The sequence below is a fragment of the Oryza sativa genome, chromosome 2 (assembly GCF_034140825.1).
Source record: "Oryza sativa Japonica Group chromosome 2, ASM3414082v1".
Taxonomy (NCBI): Eukaryota; Viridiplantae; Streptophyta; class Magnoliopsida; order Poales; family Poaceae; genus Oryza; species Oryza sativa.
In genome coordinates, this window is record NC_089036.1 from 35,478,851 (window position 1) to 35,497,344 (window position 18,494).

The 18,494-nt window shown below is 41.1% G+C and overlaps 2 protein-coding genes across 8 annotated transcripts; both read left to right on the forward strand.

The window, feature by feature from the left end:
* Positions 1-774: 774 nt before the first annotated feature.
* Positions 775-9,681, forward strand: LOC4331138 (CLIP-associated protein). 4 transcript variants are annotated; one of them, XM_015767297.3, is made up of 18 exons: positions 775-1,182; positions 1,907-2,072; positions 2,954-3,115; positions 3,219-3,316; positions 3,556-3,630; positions 3,724-3,792; positions 3,863-3,948; positions 4,021-4,138; positions 4,712-4,810; positions 4,886-5,213; positions 5,294-6,993; positions 7,133-7,192; positions 7,404-7,508; positions 7,609-7,683; positions 7,775-7,843; positions 7,925-7,993; positions 8,305-8,406; positions 9,149-9,681. In XM_015767297.3, exons 1-18 carry the CDS (start codon positions 868-870, stop codon positions 9,296-9,298), a joined length of 3,846 nt encoding a protein of 1,281 aa, XP_015622783.1. In that variant the 5' UTR covers positions 775-867; the 3' UTR covers positions 9,299-9,681. The 4 variants fall into 4 exon arrangements, with proteins under 4 accessions (XP_015622783.1, XP_015622785.1, XP_015622784.1 ...); XM_015767299.3 differs by having other exon boundaries at positions 7,416-7,508; XM_015767298.3 differs by having other exon boundaries at positions 5,306-6,993.
* Positions 9,682-11,053: 1,372 nt separating this feature from the next.
* Positions 11,054-16,455, forward strand: LOC4331139 (uncharacterized). 4 transcript variants are annotated; one of them, XM_015767617.2, is made up of 6 exons: positions 11,054-11,448; positions 12,873-13,035; positions 13,129-13,208; positions 13,319-15,091; positions 15,226-15,379; positions 15,469-16,455. In XM_015767617.2, exons 2-6 carry the CDS (start codon positions 12,882-12,884, stop codon positions 16,110-16,112), a joined length of 2,805 nt encoding a protein of 934 aa, XP_015623103.1. In that variant the 5' UTR covers positions 11,054-11,448; positions 12,873-12,881; the 3' UTR covers positions 16,113-16,455. The 4 variants fall into 4 exon arrangements, with proteins under 4 accessions (XP_015623103.1, XP_066163493.1, XP_015623102.1 ...); XM_066307396.1 differs by having other exon boundaries at positions 15,472-16,455; XM_015767616.3 differs by lacking the exon at positions 11,054-11,448 and adding an exon at positions 11,642-12,266.
* The last annotated feature ends 2,039 nt before the right edge of the window (positions 16,456-18,494 follow it).

An 18,494-nucleotide genomic window follows, 5' to 3' on the forward strand; every position in this document is an offset into this window, starting at 1 on the left:
TTCTGTGGAATGAACAAGTACTACGAACAGTACTAGGATATACCACTTGAGGTTTTTTTTTCAAGAAAAAAAATCTCTATTTTTTTAGTGAAAAAAAAAACCACTCGAATAGGTCTCTCGGTTCTTGATAGGCCCAAAACACTAAGGCAACGTTCGTTTGGAGGACATTGAGGGAGAAAGCAACTCATTTTTCGCACGTACGCTTCCCAAAGTACTAAACGGTGCGTTTTTTGTAAAAAATTTCTATAGGAAAGTTGCTTTAAAAAATCATATTAATTCATTTTTAAAATTTAAAATAATTAATACTCAATTAATCATGAGCTAATGGCTCATCTCGTTTTGCGTATCTTCTCAATCTCCTCAATCCCCTTCTTCTCAAACACACCCTAAATATCGTGGAATTGAGGTTCATTATTTCATTAATTACAAATGATATCTCTGAACTTAATGAATGCTGGAGACATGTGAGTAATACTATCATTTAAACCAATGAATTGAAGGGCTGATTTGTGCTACAAAGGTGGTTGGGAATCAAGTGAAAATAAATGCTTCCATTTTCTAGAAAGTCAAGAATCACATCAGCAAATGCTTCTTCCAAACACATGAATTTTACAGAATTTTAACACTCCTATTTAGTTTGAACCCTCCAAAAGTCCATCAAAAAAAAAAATCAAATTCTCCAATTTTTAAAAACAAGGTTAAGCTTGGTCAAATCACATTCCAAACCGCTAAACCCGCGCCTATATAAACCTCCTCCCCAAAAGCCCCACTCTTGGCTTCGTCTCCTTGCTTCTCTCGGAAGCCTCTCGCTTTGGTTTGATTTTCCCTCCAATTCCACCGCATCAAAACCATCGCGTCGTCGGCGAGATGGCGGCGGCGTCGTCGTCGTCGGCGTCCGCCGCCGCGGTGGCGCGGCTGCGGGAGCTGACGCCGGCGCCGGGGGCGGAGCTCTCGGAGACCGGCGCGGCCGCGCTCGCCGAGTGCTGCGCGCGCCTCCTCATCTCCGCCGCGGGGGGCGACGCCGGGGCCGCGCGGCCGGCGCTCGACGCGCTGTGCGCGGCGAGCGGGGAGGCGATGCGGCGCCACTCCGATGAGCTCGCGCCGCTGGTCGTCGGGCGGCTCGGGGACGGCGACCCGGCCGTGCGGGACGCGGCCAGGAGATTCCTCGTGCGGCTCATGGAGGTATTGGCCCTCTTGGGGCACTCAATTCTGTTCCCCTTTCCTTAGTTGGTTAGAGCTCGTGGTGCTGTCTAATCCAGTGGGTTTGCATGAGCAGCTTCTGAATTCTGAACTGTACTTAATTACTGAGATTGATAGTTACAGTATTAACAGTGCATATATACAGTAGTAAAGTGAGATCAGAAAGAAAAGGAAGGCGAATGTTGCAGGTTTTTAACAATTCATATGAATGTGTCATATCTTGTTAGAGCACATACATATAACAATAGCAAGTTAACATATTGATATTTGGGTTGGGTTAGTTATCTGCGGAATTTATGAGATGCAACAACGTTCACACATCTTATTGCCCTTAAGATTTGGCGATTTTCACCCTGTTGAAAAAAAAAAGCTCATCCAATGTATTTCTGGTATCTAGTGCTTTCAACAATATTGTGAAAGCAGAAATTATTACTTATCTATGTTTTTTTTGGACATAAGAAGGTAGAGCCCTTATAGCCATTTCATTGATATAAATGGACGGTTGCAAAGTTACATGAGGAGTAGACGAGGAGAGGGAGAGAAAAAAGGAAAATGAAAAGGGAAAGGGAGAAAGAGAATGTACAAACGTTTAAAACTTAAAACTGTACACTATTACTTACTATTTTGTAATGTGTGATTAATATCCATCGTTATCATGTCTCAAATATCAGTTTCATACCTTCATGCTTTGATTACTGAGTTGCAGATGAAGGAGATGAATGCAAGGATGGGAAATGGAGAAAAAACCCCATGCATATCAGATGTCCAAGACAACCGATGTATGACAATACAAATTGAACCAACGGATACCAATCAAGCAAAGAAAAGTCCCAAAGTGAAGATTGTTACAAGAGATGCCTCACTTCTTGCAGGTACTATGAGAGAACTCAGGGATTCAAACCTAAAGAATGTGAATTGCTGTTTCAGTTTCCTTTCTTTTTAGACCAATATCACACTAAACTTGTTCTTATAAATTACAATGTGAAATACTTGTATCCAATTCAGCATGTTTTTCCACAATTGTTTGTTCTCAGATAAGTTTCAACATCAACAATGTAATCCAATATACTTGATAGGCAAAAGCGTCCCAAAACTATTTACTTTTTTTTGTAAGAAGTCAATTAATTTGGTCTTATATATATATATATATATATATATATATATATATATATATATATATATATATATATATATATATATATATATATATATATATATATATATATATATATATATATATATATATATATATATATATATATATATGCTAACTGACCAAATGGGTCATGAGCTCATGATTGCATTTTTTTCATCAAAATAAAATTAGTGGTGCAAATAATCTTAAATTATCTGTGAAAATGCATGGCATCATCTAACAGCATTTTATAACATATATAAAGTTAAAAGTGAAACAATTGTTAGAATGGTTTGACCCGCACAATTTTTTATCCCTCAATTTCCAATCGAGAACTTGTTTTTATATGATCAACTCAGGCCTGCTGGTCAAGATGCTCTTCTTGCCACTAACTAATCTTAGCCCAATAGGTGATAATAGGCTAAGAGCAAGCAGTGCTGGTTTTTAGAACCATAGATACCTCAACTGAACAATGGAGTTCTGGTTACCTGTTATTCTATTATGCATCCTGGACTCTGATTTTTCTGTTCTGTTTTCTTCACATTCTTTGATCTTACCAAAGCTATCCCTGATCATTGGGAATTTGGGATGCGATCTGTCCATCCATATTTGGTACAGGAGATGGAGATATTACAAGAAAATCGCTTGGACCAATAAAGGTATTCTCTGAGAAGGACCTATCAAGAGAAATAGAAAGAGTAGCATCTACTTTACATCCAGATAATGAATGGGCAATACGAATAACTGCAATGCAAAGAGTGGAAGGCTTAGTTCTCGGAGGTTGTAATTCCTGCACATTTCTGTTTGTATTGATCACTATCATTGTACACATTGGGTAAGTTGAAGATTTTTGTGATTTTTGTCTAATAGTAATTTGTGCCAGGTGCTGCCGACTATTCAGCCTTCCCTATGCTCCTAAAGCAGCTTGTGACCCCACTCATAACCCAGATTCTGGATAGGAGATCAAGTGTTGTGAAACAGGTCTGGATGTTTAGTTTGTTCGTCTTTGTAATAATGCAACCTATTTCACTGTTTGAGATAAGAGAATGTTGCTTGTATGTACTGCAAACCATATAGTTCCCATAGATGTACTGTAGGCAAACCAAAAATAGATATATTGACTTGGTGAGCGACTGCCTTTAAACCTTTGGTATTGAACAGACCATCTTTCAATCATATTTTGGGCGCTCATTAATCCAAGTGTTTTCCAATATTTACAGGCATGCCATTTGCTAAATTTCTTATCAAAAGAACTGCTACGTGACTTTGAACCGTGCGCTGAACTGCTTATTCCGGTATGTTGCTAACCTATTTTTACATCTGTTGGAAGTTAACAGTATCATCCTGGATACTTCTAAAATGACCTCGTTACCATCTTATATTTGTAGGTCCTTCTTAAGAATGTTGTGATCACTATTCATGTAATTGCTGAGTCCTCGGATAATTGTATAAAAGAGGTAATATACCGAAGAAATTTTGTTTTCCATTTGATTTCATCATTTTTATGTTCATTACTTCCAAATACAGATGCTGCGGAACTGCAAAGTAGCTCGTATTCTACCAAAAATTATTGAATTTGCAAAGAATGATAAAAGTGCAGTTCTCCGTGCCAGGTAAGAGAAACACAATATTATAGTATAGCTATAATCTTGGATGAATGATTAAAAAGGCATTTGCTGTTGTAGGTGTTGTGAGTACGCAATATTGATGTTGGAGTTATGGGTTGATACTCCAGAAATACAGAGATCAGTTGATCTGTATGAAGAATTCATAAAATGTTGTATAGAAGATGCAACTAGTGAGGTATTTATACGGCACGATTATTTGAAATGTATGAAAGGCACTTACACATTTCTTCCTTATCTTTTCCATCCTCCTTTTACCTTTGCAGAAACTTTTTAGTGGATTTTCTTTGCGTTATATATCACATATATTTAGTTAAATGTACTGTACACCTCAAATGCATAACTACTAGCCATGAATTAAGTATCTTTTCGTTATTACCAAAAAAAATAAAAATACATACCACATTGCGATGACAAAAGGATTGAAAGGAAAACCAGGAAAAATAAAAGGTATAATGTAATTTTTAGCCACTGTATAAGATAAAATACCTGCATAAAAATAGTGATTTTTCCAGTTTCTTAAAAAAAAGGGTAATCTGGAACATTGGTCCTGGAAATTTTTTCAAGAACACATCTCAACCTTTGATTATGGTTAAGGCCATAATTTAGGCAGATGGTTCACTATATTTCACTAAACACTTACATTTTTGTGCACTGCATTGCACTTAAACTAGTGGTCCTGTGTGGATGTTCTTTTAATGTTCATCTTGATGACTTAATCAGAGATTTACACTGATTTTCCAATTCGAAGGTCCGATCAAGTGCTAGAGCATGCTACAGAATGTTTTCAAGGATTTGGCCTGAACGTTCGCATCAGTTGTTTTCATCGTTTGAATCATCCAGGCAGAAAGTATATCCTCAGATTTAACTGATATATTTACCTAATTTGTTCTATAATTTAACATTATTTTGTTGAATTGCATAGATGATAAATGATGAAGATGCTGAGACACAGCAAAGGCATCTTTCTCCTGTAGAAAGAGTTAAATTGATGCAGCCTCAATCTAGTTCTTGTAATTCAACTGAAATTGACAAAGTTGTCAAGGTCGATTCTGGAACATCGTTTTCTTCTGTAGACCTTCAATCAGTACAAGTGAAAGCATCCGTTCAGCATGATGATATGACCTCAAAAATTCAGCCTGAAGGCAAAACTGATGGCACTACAACTACTGGAAGTTCATTTAAAGATACCAGTACGTTAGAAAAAGAAACAAGCCCAGACAAAGGCCCTGATCCTGATAAATGTGATTCAGGTATATGTCATGCAGAAATAATTTATTTATATTTTATCTGCTAGCAAATCAGGATCCATTGACCAAGTAATTGAATCCAGCCAATACTGCAGGTGTCAATTTATCATCTTGTGATCCATCCTCTGCCACTCAATTTATACTAGAACCTACTTCAGAATTGCTACCGTCTGATGCAACTGTTGTAACAATTGTTCAAGACAAGGCTGAATGCAGGCCAAATACTGAACAGCTGACTCAGCAAGTTCAAGTTTTGGGACATCCTTCTGATCTGCTGAACCGTTCACCTCCTGTTAGTTTGAAAGAATCAGGAAACTCGCTGAAACATAACCCTATTCAAGTGAACTTTGATGGTAGCTCAGGTGGAAAACTAGGAGCTCAGAAAGTGAAGCATCATACTAGCGCTCCTAATAAGAGTGTTGTTCGTAAGGAGCCGCGGAACAATTACATTCCCAACTTCCGGCGTCCTCTCTTGAGTAAGCAGATGACAAACTGGTTTTATGCCAGTAACAGAAGTGATTTAGATGACAAGCAACTCATTTTGGGTGAAATGGTCAGCAACATGGATGTGCCCTCCTCTCTCACCGAGGCACTTTCTTTGGGTCTTAAACCAAAGTCAGATTGGATGATGAGGGTATACGCATTCAATTTCTTAAGACAATCTTTGCTAGAGCAGGGACCAAGAGGCATTCAGGAGGTTGCACAAAATTTTGACAAGGTTATGAGGTTTGTTAGTCGTTACCTGGCTGATCCTCATCATAAAATAGCACAGGCTGCTCTCTCATCACTTTCAGAGATCATGCCAGTTTTTAAGAAGCCTTTTGAACATTATCTGGACAAGACTCTGCCTCATGTTTTCTCTCAGCTGAATGATCCAAAGGAATCCATCAAGCAGCAGTGCTCAGCAATTTTGAAACTTGCAGGTGAAATCTATTCCATTGATTCGCTCTTACCGGCCCTACTTCGTACACTAGAAGAACAGAAATCTCCCAAGTCAAAATTGGCAATTATTGAGTTTGCAAACTCTTCTTTTGTAAAATGCACAGTCAGTTCTGACAACTATTCTAGCAGCAGCTTCCTTAAGCCATGGCTTGAAAAGCTAGCTCTTTTGTTCAAGGACAAAAACAGTAAGCTAAAAGAGGTTAGCGTTGCTGGTTTCTCATCAATCTATTCTCACTACGATCCTGCATCTTTGTTAAGCTTTCTAGTTAGCTTGTCAATGGAAGAACAAAAGAGATTAAGACGGGCAATAAAGCAGTTGATCCCTACAATAGAGAGCGACTTGGAAGAGTTTTTGCAACAAAGGAAACATAAGCCAAAGGTGCCACTATTTGATTCTTTTGTTGGTGCATATCAACCTTATGCTAAAGGTTTAGTCATAAAGCAAAATAAGCACCATCTGCATGCCACATATCAGTCTGATTGCCTTCAGGCTGATGATGTGTTCGATTCTGCACTCCACTGTCTCCCAAGAATTTCTTTGGAAGTTCGTGAGCGACGCGCTGGGAAAATTGAATCTGAATCTTACGATGAATCTAATGGTCATGATGCTGAAATGATGGACAAGAAATCTAGTGATACAAGGTCGAGTGACCCCCCTAGAACATTTGATTATAATGTGATATCAGATAACACAGTTGAGAGTCCAAGAAAAGAGGGTACTGACATCAAGAGATTTGAGGAATCAAACGAGAGTGAACTGAACATAACTGTCAGAAATAGGAATGTCATATTGAATAGCTGTCAAGATCATGGACCAAGCATTTCCAGGACATATCATCAGGTTTCTAACTACTTGATTGACCCGCCTAATGTTTTGTCTGATCATTGTTTTTTTTAGATTATTCCCATTTCGGTCAGTCTATTTTCTTTTGTGGTTTCTATTATACAGTATGATCACATATATTATTTTTGATAAACAGGATGAAATGAGTCAAATGGAAGAAGTTCCAGAGATAAATGGCCCTTCCGTGTCAATCAAGGTTAGATAAGGCTTCGATCTGAAGCTTTAAGTGGCATTGTCCTGTAATTAGTCCTGCTGTCTTTTTTCTAGGGAATATGCAAAATGCTTCCGTACTATTGCATTGAGATAGAAAGCCTTTTGCAAAATGATCTAACTATACATAGGGTATAGGCATTAGATCCAGCAACCTGAGAAAAAAAAGTATTCTTTTTAACTAGTTCCCTTTTCAGAATTTACAACAGATGTCCTCTTCTCTACTTGAGATGCTTGATGATCCAGAGGAATCCACCAGAGAGCTTGCACTTACTCTATTGGTTGAAATTCTTGAAAAGCAAGTAAGTGTTTCTGAAGTTATTTAAGAGTGTGTTCTTGGTGTGGCATCATTTAAATGCCATCTTCCATGAAAATGACATTTGTCATGGCCATGTAATCCAGCGAAAGGCAATGGAGAACTGTATCGATACTCTTATAGTTAAATTGCTGCATGCAACCAAAGATGCTGCCTTGAAGGTACTGCACTGACAGTGTTCTTTTCAGCTTGCAGTTCTTGATGCCATAAAGTTATTGCCCTCTCAAGCCTTTTATGACATTGTCATTGCAGGTTGTAAATCAAGCCCATATCTGTTTGACAACGGTGGTTACTCAATTTGATCCGCTGACATGCCTAAGAGTATGTATTATTTGTCTTTGGGATATTTTATTTTCCCTTTTGTAGTAGTTGGTATCTTAAGTGTTTAATCCAAATAAGCAGGCAATTGCTTCTCAGTTGGCCAACCAGGATGAAAAAGTTCTTATTGTCAGCATCAACAGTTTGAGCAAGGTACTCCTAACCCCAAGACTGCAGTTGATATATGTCAATCTTTTTTTTTAAAAAAAAGGAAAGATATATGTCAATCTTGTGTATGGTAAAATGGCGAGTTCAGTTCTAACAATATTTTGGTACTAGGCTAGTAGGCTAAACCATCAAATTATATGGTGAAAGAGCACATGTTTAATCCTGCATTTCGTTATCTGTGGATTATGACTTTCTTGTTTACCTCCACTTTTGTGATATCATATTAGTTGAGTGAGCTATGTACGCAATTTTTCTTCTCTTTGTTGCTAATTCTCGACTTCTTCCTTTATCTGCAGCTTGTTATTCGATTATCACAGGACAATCTTATGGCACATTTGTCGATATTTCTTCCTGCACTCCTGGACGCCTTCGAAAACCATAGTCCATATGTCCGCAAGGTCATTCATTCCCACTAACTCTCACAAATCCTGTTTTAAGATCAGATACTATTTCTCATAAGTGAATCTGAAAACTTTGTTCTTATTATTCTTCACCTTTCTCAAAATTCTGGCATCAAAGAGGTTATGGCACAATCAGAAATACTTTTTTTTTAAAAAAAAATGGAAATAGATTCCACTTCATAATGAGCGTAGCCCTTGTTCAACTACATTGACAAAAAAATTCATAAGAAGTACAGCTACAAGCCTGCAATGTTGAGGTGTTGAGCTTGAGCATCTCCCAGTAGAGTTTATTCAGAATCCACGAGCATGCCATATCGATCCTTATATATGTTTGTATTAGCCCCTTCAGTTTTATGGGCCAGATTCCACTTTAGTCTTAACTGATCTCAGCACAGTTCACGAGTACTTTTGTATTTGGATTCAGTGGGCTGTGGGCATCATGCGGCGTTGTTCCTTTGGACCTTGGATTGTTTGCAAGGCCTTGGCTTTGTAATGTCATTTGTGCCCCCCTGAATCTGCTTTACTATATTTGTGCTACTCAACACAGAGATGGATATATTCTCCAAGAAAAAGCAAACAAAAGAAAGTAGCATGAAACATGCAAACAAGCAAAGAATTCATTCATGCACCCTGTACTTTCCAATTAAGTTCATATTTCATCGAGATTTTTTTGTCCACAGCTCTATTTGCTACAAGTAGCAGAATGCTCATCATCCTGTGTGCTGCCATTATATTGCAGGCTGTGGTGTTGTGCTTGGTGGATACGTACCTGAAGCTCGGGCCAGCGTTCTTGCCGTATTTGGAGAGGCTGGACAGCGCCCAGCTGCAGCTGGTAACCACGTACGCCAGCAGGCTGTCCCAGACGAGCTTTATTGCTGTGGACGCTTGATGCAGGCAACCCAGCAGCAACAGCAGCAGCAGCAGAAGACGCAATGCTTGTTTCAACGATAACTCTCCACCGTTGGTTAGCCTTAGCCTTCTCTTTCTTTTTATTTATGGCCATGTGTGCACAATAAGGGCAGCAGCTCAGCTCTCTCCCCCTTTCTCCAAATTTATGAGCATAGTAGAATAGATCTCTATACTGTAAATCATAATTACCTGTTTTTACTACCCAGAAATGAGATACATGCATGTAGGCAGTGCAGATTGTACAACCAATGGAAGAATAGTAGTACTAGCATTTTCATCCTGTTTGCTACAGCTTATGTGATCTAAAGGAAAGGAAGAAAAAAATATAATGGGTGTGCAGTTCATAGGCTGTGAGATTTCCAACTTGTCCAGTTGCTCCTTTGGCCGTACTCCACAGGCATGTGCCTGATTTATACTATTATTACATATATGACATATGTGATCTATTTGTAATCCTGTGCACGCTGGCAAATCTCGCAGATACTATTACTACTACCACATTTGGGATTGAGAACCCAATTCTCAAATGGCCATCTAGAGTTCTGAATACACACAGTGGCAGAGACAAGTTGAATGAATTTGGAAAGATTAATACTACTACTAACATGTTCTTCGTCCATTGCAGAGACTGTGACAGCCAGACAGGATGGCATTATGTGAGTAGAAAACCAGTAAAAGAGTAGACTAGATTAGCAGTTACTGATAATCAGATTGTGCTTAGGCAGGCGGCCGGCAGCCATATGAATGATGTGGTGTGGAGGACAATGGCGACTTGGGGGTCGCAGAAAGGCGTAGTAGAGACTAGAGAGAGAGGTCCAAGGCAGTTAAGCTTGCAGGAAGGCAGAGGCAGAGGCAGAGGCAGCACAGGCACTGTGAGAGCACATGCACGTCTCAATGATAGGCGCCACCAAACACCCAAGTTGAGGTCTTAAGCAGCAGTAGCAGCCATAGCTTGGCCCAGGCCTGACCTTAAACGCGACAGGACGAGGTAATCAAGAAACGGGATTAAGATTAGCCGAGAGGCTAATCTAATGCAGATGGATTTGCTGCTACTACTCTAATGGTGGCGTGGATGACGAGAAAAAACATTTGTCCATGCCAATTTGCCCCCTGCTACACCAATCAAAATAGAGTTAATTATAAATATACTAGTCGTAGGTTCGAGTTGTATGAAGGTAAAAATTTTCGTGGCACGTTTTTCAAACTGTTAGACGGTTTGTTTCGTGTGAAAACTTTCTATATGAAAGTTGCTCTAAAATACTTTTTTCATTTTAGGTTATAAGACTTTCTAGTATTGCCCACATTCATATATATGTTAATGAATCTAGACATCATATTAATCTATTTTTCAAATTTATAATAATTAAAACTCAATCAATCATACGTTAATAGCACCTTATTTTACGTAAAAATCTTCATCTTCATCTTCACCTTTATTACTTCCTCCGTTCCAGAATATAGTAAACTAGAACCGGATTGAACGTATCCTAGTACTACAAATCTACGTTTCATCTAGTTATATGTTGCTATATTTTTTTTATACGGAGGGAGTTGAAAAAAGAACACCACCGTAGTAGCGGTGGATAATCTAGTGGCAATGGAAGAGGGGGAGGAGTAATAATAATCTTGGGGTGGTAATGGCAGTGGCAATGGCAATGGTGGTGTACTACGCCGCTTCACTGGACGCGGGTGCCGCGGCCCATTAATGAGCCTTCACGTGCTCTGCCACGCCCCCACCTCCTCCTCCTCCTCCTCTTCTTCCTCCCCATCTCTCTCCTCTCCCTCTTCCTCTCTCCTTTCCGTGTGCGCCATTGCAACCCAGAGAGGCAGACCACGCACACTGCACTTGGACACGAAGACGAGAGCGGTTTCCGGTCTCTTCCCCCCAACCACCATTCCCTCCTCTTCCCGTCTCCGGCTCGCCGGAGCGCGAGAGCTGCTGCTGCGGCGGCGTGGGCCCGATCACCGGCCGGCCTCCTGCTCCGCCGCCGCGGCTGCAATGGCGCGCTAGCTAGATCCGACCCATCCGGCGCGGTTTAATACCTCGGTGTATCTCTCCGGTCACCGCCGGCGGCGGCGACGGCGGAGGCGGCGGTTGCGGGCTCGCCGGCGGCGAAGCAAGCGGTGCAGGTATGAACAAAAAGAGAGGAAGGCTAGTCACTCCCTCTTTTTTGGTTAATTTAGTTTTGGTGAGAGCGTATTTCGTTTGCCGTTTTCGGGGAGGGAGGGAGGTGACCGTTTCCTTCCCTTCCGTCGCTTTCGTCTCCAAAAGCGGCGCCTTTTCAGGTGGGATTAATCAATGAATCCCCTCTCGCTTTCCCTAATCTTTTCTTTTCATTGCCGCTGTTTGTTAATTTGTTTGATATGATAGGAGTAGTAATAGGAGTAGGAAGAGGAAGAAGAGCTCTCTCCTCTCCTCTCCTCGTCTTTAATGGATTCTACTGGTACTACTTCTTCTACTACTAATCTTGTTCGTCTCGTCTTCTCCTACCACCTACCAAATCAATCCCATCTGCTGTCTACTACTAACCGGATCCATCCATGGGGACCATGCCGATCGATCAACTATTTCCTCTCCCGCCTCTCGCATTGGCTACAAACTGCAAAGCAAAGTAGTAGCAAACATGATCTCCTCCTGCCCACTTCTTCTTCTTCTTCGTGGCATTTCCATGGATTCATAATAATAGCCCCCAATCACGGGACATCCATGGATTCTTTAACTTTGGCTTTGTTCCTGATTTTCGCCGCTACCCACCTCTGGCTTTGATTTGGTTGGGCCTTTTACCACACATCCATTCTCTATTTCTCTCTCTGGGTAAGAAAAGCCGGTGCCTTTCTGAGGAGAGAATGCGAGCTGAGCTGAGCTTTCTTGCGGCTGCCTGCTTTCCCTTTCGTGTGGATTTGATCTCCCCGGCCGGACGCATCGCCACCCATGTCGTCCCGTTCCGGTAAGAAATTTCCCACCTTTCGCGGCGCGGTTGCGACATGTGCAAGCTTAGCTTCTCTTACCTGCATTTGCGTGATGCTGCTGCAGTATTTTAATTTGGAGATTACCCAGGGCAAAAAAAAAAAGAAGAAAAAAAAGAGGCAAAGCTTTACATATAGCTTTGCTTTTGCTACCGTATTCTTTTCTGTGCATCTTCTTTGGCTGCTACTACTACTACTGTACTGTGGCCTTTCCAGGCCCCGGGGTGAAGTGTGATGATTAGTTCTTGTGCCATCTCGCATGATAGTTCCCTGCATTTCTCTCTCCCTGCCATATTGTTTGTTCTTCTCCTCGGGGATGCGGTGGGGGTGAGTGCATTTCACGTGTTGATTCCTTGCTTCCCACTCGTTGTTGTTTGGGATGCAGTTGTTTCTTTCTTTGTTCGTTTCGTTCTTGGCCGGTTTGTCTTGTCTGGTTCTTCTCTCCTCTCCCTCTTCCCATCGTTCAAAAAAAGATAAAATTTGGAGCTGCTTGATTGTTCAGTGTGAATTTCGAACTTTGAAATCTTGGTGATACTTGCGTATTCTCGTGATATATCATGTATGCTATTTTGGATATTTGCTTGCAGTGTTGAGAGATGAGAGGGGTTCAAGATAGGAAGCAGAAGAAGAAGCAGGACCTGCAGGTTCTCGGGCCCTTCCCTGGATGCTTGGGTAGGATGATAAACATGTTTGACCTCAGCAATGGCGTGGTCGCGACCAAGATGCTCACAGAGAAAGCGCATAGAGATGGTATGCGTCTTCGTCTACTTCTGTTTCCCCCTTCTTGTTATGCAAGATTGGTGCTAGACCAAGCTCTGATGCAATGCAGCATACGCCTTGCAGTTTCTCCAGCAGGTAAAGACCGTGGTAATGCTTTCAAGATGGCAATTGGTCCATTCTCATCACAGATAGAAGATAAAAAGGTTAGTGAATTGTCTGTCCCCCTTTGTTTCCTGTTGCTTTTGAACTACAAACGAACTCAAGCATAACCTGGTACTTAGTATGTATATGTTTTTATTTGGTTTTACTACAGAGAGATAGTCAGCCTAGAAAGCAGTCCCCAACTAAAAGATTGAGCTCACCAACTAAAAGATCTGGTGAGGCTCCTGTTAAATTGCTCATGGAGCAGGACATGTGGAAAGAAGGGATGTCTGGCGAGGAGCCACTGAATGTTGTTGCCAGATTGATGGGTCTAAATGATGCTGCCGGCCACCAATCTGATCTGAAATCGGGAAAAAGATCAGACAAGGAATATCGATCTGGTGGTTTTGATGAGAACAGTCGGAATCTCAGACCAAAGAAGGACAGCAAAGGCCACCCAAACCAAAAGGCAGGAACACACAGTGAACCATGCAGTGGTTTCAGTGATCAAACTTTAAGAATGAATAGCAGCAGGAATAAACACCAAGGGAAGGAGCCTTCTTGTGAGAAGAGAATGACCCTTGTGCGTGAAAAATTTGCTGAAGCAAAACGTCTGGCTACAGATGAGAAGCTTCTCCACACAAAGGAGTTCCAAGAAGCATTGCAGTTTTTAAGCTCAAATAAAGATCTGTTCTTGAAATTCCTTGATGAGCCAAATCCACTGTTATCACACAACAATTATGAGTTCCAACCTGATACCCCACCTTCGGAGACAAAGCAAATAACCATACTGAAGCCATCAGACTCAATCAAGAGAAATGGCAACACTCTTGTAGGGAGGCAGCTCTATTCAGACGGAGATGAAAGTGAAGGGAACAGGTGCAGGCGTCATCAGAGTTTAAGTGTTTCCCCAACAAATTCAACATTGTCTGAACCAACAAGAATTGTAGTACTAAAGCCAGGACTTGTAAAGTCCCAGGAACCCAAGATTCTGAGGTCCCCTTCATCATCATCAACTGCAGCTGATAGTGAAGATGATAGTATGTCGGCAGTTGATGAGACAGTGCCAAGCTCAAGAAGACTGGCCAAAGAGATCACTTGGCAGATGAGGATGCGTTTGAAAGACAAGCAGGATGAAGAAAACCTACTCTCTTATGAGTTCCATGATATTTATATTGGAGATGACTCCTTCAGCAAGTCAGAAGTTGAGAATGCAAAAGAAGTGTCTGGTGAAATAAGTGAGGATTTGGAGTTCGGTACTCCTACTTCTGGCCGTTCCTGGGATTTCCTGAGCAGGAGTGGCAGCCCTTACTCTGCATCATGCTCTAGTCAGACATCCCATCGGCGTGAACCATCAGTGGTCAGAGAAGCCAAAAAAAGGATTTTTGAGAGATTGTCAATTGTATCATCCACCGTCGGTGGTGAGGAAGAAAGGGAAGCACGCAGAAGTATGGGCACACTAGGTGAGATGCTTACCATTCCAGAAGTCAAGAAAGACCAAGAAGTGTTTGGGGGAGTCACATTGGAGAACCCATCACCTGAGATGGATTCCGAAGAACCGTTCTTGTGTTTGCCACGGTCTCGATCTGTTCCGATTTCTTTGTCTTTTGGAGGCACTGAGCTAAATGGAGTAGCGACCGGTTGTCAGGAAGCCGAGAAGGAAAAGAACAGGAAGTCATTATCATTTAGGGAAAAGGTTTCCAGTCTGTTCTCTAAAAATAGGAAAGTGGCTCGGGGGAAGCTAGATCCATCTGGAATTCCATCAACTGATGATAGACTCAAGCATGGAAATTCTGCTACTGTTAATGATTTCAGCGAAAACGCTGATCATTCTGCACTGGACAATCCGCTTAACTGTACTATACAGAATGTCGATGATATTTCTATGCCAAGGCTCATGGCTAGTTCTTGGCACATGAATGATATGGAAAACATGCCTGCCAAGGTATTGAGCATGTTATGCTCTGCTCAAACTTACTTTACCGATTTTATAAAAAAAAAAGGCTTGTATATGTTTGTGCCCTTTCTTCTATAGTCATCCAAAGTTCAAAATATGAAATTTTGGCTCTATTTTGTCAGGATATTTCTTCCATCCCGGTTATTGGTGCCCCAGGAATCTTTGGTGAGTCACAGGACCAACCAAGTCCTGTGTCTGTACTAGATGGACCATTTCTCTCCGATAACAGCAGGAGCTTGCTGTGCTCATCTGAAAGTTTCATCACCGCATCCCCACGTAAGCTGAAAACCCTTTTCATCCAACTATGAAATATAAACAGTTCTTCGTAATATATATGTAAATGACATCTGGGTGTGTGTGTGCAGAAGCTTTGTCGAGATCTCCACTTATCGGATCATTTTCACGCTCACTTTCATGGGAAGATCCCCCACTGGAAGTCATGTCGCCAAATTCCTTGAGACTATCAAGGCTTTTCTCTAAGGCTGACGAAGATCAAGACTCATTGACATTTATCCAGAAGTTAGTCTGCTCTGCTGGCATAGATAGAGAAGGTTGCATGTTATCCGGTCCTTTGGAACTGTATTTGCTTGAGAAGTTCTCAGATTACCAAGAAGAGGGAACCAAATTACGGGAAAGGCGGTCGAAAGAGAAGTTTCTATTCGATGCTGTCAATGAGGCACTCACAGAGCTCACTTGGACTGCAGAACTGATGGCGTATCCATTGGGAAGGTCATCTTCTTTGGAACGCAAAGATTGTGAGAATGCTTTCAGTAACTCGGCAGCTGATGAAATTTGGCGAGTCATAAGGAACTGGTCGATTCTTGACAAGTATCCACCCGGAGAAACTATTGAAAGAAACCTCCTGGTGGAAATGATACTGAAGAGAGAGGTGTTGGAGGCGGCCAGCAGCGACACGACACGATTGGAGACATTCGAGCTCACCAGTATGGTCTGTACAATGGTCTTGGAGGACCTGATTGCAGATGCAGTTGTAGATCTGAGTGCCTGACTAACAACTAGCGAGGTACCTCCACTTTTCTAACCACTAATTTTGCTTATGCCTCCTAACATTGCTGTTTCACGCGATACTTGCTGCTGTAACACTGCTTCATTCATTCACATCACCACAGAAATGCATGTGATGCCAAATGTGCCTTTTGCCTAATATATGTCCTTTATTCTTTCTTTTCTTTTATTTCCTTTTCTATTTTGAGAGGGCCTTTCTTCATTCTGATGTAGAAGTGTGCTGTAAATAGCTTGGCCTGCTTGAAAAATACATTTTGTCAGTATTGTTGATATCCTTTTAATCCACGAACAACACGAGACAAAATAATTGATTCCATTCGTCTCTAGTGAGCTGTTGGTGTTGCTTTGCTTGTGGTCAGTGTTGTCTCATTCGAGATTGAAAAGTAGCCTACAAACCAACAGAGTGTAATATATTAATTGCTTCATTTGTTATCACCCTGACCAATGTATGATCTGATCCATGAGACAAAAAAATCCCCAGCATGTCATGTGTTCACGAGTGTCACAGGGCAACGTAACCTTTGCTATGTTGCATGTCAACTGTGATTTATATAATGTTTAATACACTTTGTTTACTTCAATCATAGTGCTTATAGCCTACCGGTCTCAACAGTAAGACAAATGTTGATTGGTCATTGCCCATTGGCATGTTAATGGTGAATCAATCAGACAGACAGCCAACTTTGTTAATGGTGAATCAGACAGACAGCCACTGTCTTCTCCGTGATAATAGCATATTTTGGGTTTTGCTAAAAAAAACATAGAAAAATTCACTGGAGAATCTCTTGGTGTCACATATCGAAGTTACAAGTGGGAACTACTACTAGTTTTCATTGAACCTGAAACAACGGCATGAAACATGGATTCATGGTGCATTGTGCAACTCTAGCTTATATAATTTTGACCCCATGTTGGTTGCTGCAAACTGAAGAATCCATGTTGGTTGCTGGTGTTCATACTGCCTGATTGAGTAGTGGATTAGGGGATTGTGGTGGCTGAGTGGTGTCCCTGTCCATTGGCATGTGGGCTACTGTGGCTTCATGTGGGTGTGTCACTGGGACCCACATGTCAGTGACCAGATACTACTACCTCACAACCACACCAACTGGCACAACTGGAGAGCTGTTGCACTTGCAGGTTTCTGGGGACCTGAAGGAGGAGAGGAGGGCCAAGGATGGTCAGTTCACCCCTGTTCATCTTTTTTTCACAGGCCAAAGCATGTGAAATTTCTGGAGCATCCTGCTGTGTAATTTCAGCATCCTGATGGCTGCTTTGCAAGTTGCCACTGCTGCTCATGCTCAGCTCGACACAGGCTCTCTTATTTTTAGGGAGTGTCATGGCAACTGTTGTTTACATTGTCTCTCTTCAGTACTTCAATAAATGAAAAGGATGAGAAATAGTTTTTTACTACTATGCTACTACATGGGAAAGTAGTTTCAGTGGGTAAAAAGTTCTGATCTTTTCTTCTGGCTTTCTGCCTCTCTGGTCCTTGTGGTGTTTGTTGCAACGCTCCACTTTTCTGAACTCTCCTCCTACTAAACAACAGATTTTACTCCATGTGTGGCTGTGCAAAGCAGTAATAGAAAAAAAAAAGGTGTACCCGTTGTCCGAATTCGTAGGTAGTAGAAGTTAATTGTTTCAAAGGACGGAAGGTGTTATACATAAAAGTTAATTCTTTTTCTGACGGAGGAGGGCGTACTCTCTCCATACAAAAACATAGTACTGATGAGACTTTTTCTAGTGTTCCTGTACTCGAAAAAGTTTCATCCAATACTTAGAGGCTGAGTTCAGTGTTGTTAATTAACGTGTGATTAATTAAGTATTAGTAAAAAATTAAAATAGATTAATATAATTTTTAAAGCAATTTTTCTGTAATTTTTTTATAAAATATGTACCATTTAACAGTAGTTTAAAAAGAGTGCACCTAAAAAATGTACCGTTTTGAGAGGTATAGCACAGTTTTTTTTTAAATGAAGGTATGCAATCGCAAACCTGTGGGCGCCTGCATTATGAGATCCTTGCTTGCAAATCTGCCAGTCGAAATTAATGCCTGGGGCAAACCTTGTTTATGATATGATGAACTTGTGAAGTTGTGAACAGTGCTGGGCGCAGTGTCATTAAGCTGTGAACTGTTTGTAGTGTGAGGAAATAGCGTGTACTCAGTACTCACTTACCGGCCTAGCTAAAGAGAAGAAGAAGCCGTTGGGATAGGGTTAGTTCACAATTCATTTATTAGGGCTCAACGGTTTCTGCTTTTTCTGAAGTGAAAAAGAGCTGCCTTTTTGTGATCTGTGGTGGTCTCTGCTTGTGCAGCTTGGCCTGTTCATCATCGCTGCCATTGGTGGCCTTGTGTTCTTCACGACCT

What these genes read in the sequence shown, in the direction of transcription:
- LOC4331139 (XM_015767617.2), top strand. Translation starts at nt 12,882, where the DNA reads ATGAGAGGGGTTCAAGATAGGAAGCAGAAGAAGAAGCAGGACCTGCAG. An exon ending in AGAGAAAGCGCATAGAGATG is followed by an intron (nt 13,036 to 13,128) that starts GTATGCGTCTTC and finishes TACGCCTTGCAG; the next exon opens with TTTCTCCAGCAGGTAAAGAC. An exon ending in TTTCATCACCGCATCCCCAC is followed by an intron (nt 15,380 to 15,468) that starts GTAAGCTGAAAA and finishes GTGTGTGTGCAG; the next exon opens with AAGCTTTGTCGAGATCTCCA.
- LOC4331138 (XM_015767297.3), top strand. Translation starts at nt 868, where the DNA reads ATGGCGGCGGCGTCGTCGTCGTCGGCGTCCGCCGCCGCGGTGGCGCGG. An exon ending in GATCAAGTGTTGTGAAACAG is followed by an intron (nt 3,317 to 3,555) that starts GTCTGGATGTTT and finishes CAATATTTACAG; the next exon opens with GCATGCCATTTGCTAAATTT. An exon ending in CGGATAATTGTATAAAAGAG is followed by an intron (nt 3,793 to 3,862) that starts GTAATATACCGA and finishes TTCCAAATACAG; the next exon opens with ATGCTGCGGAACTGCAAAGT.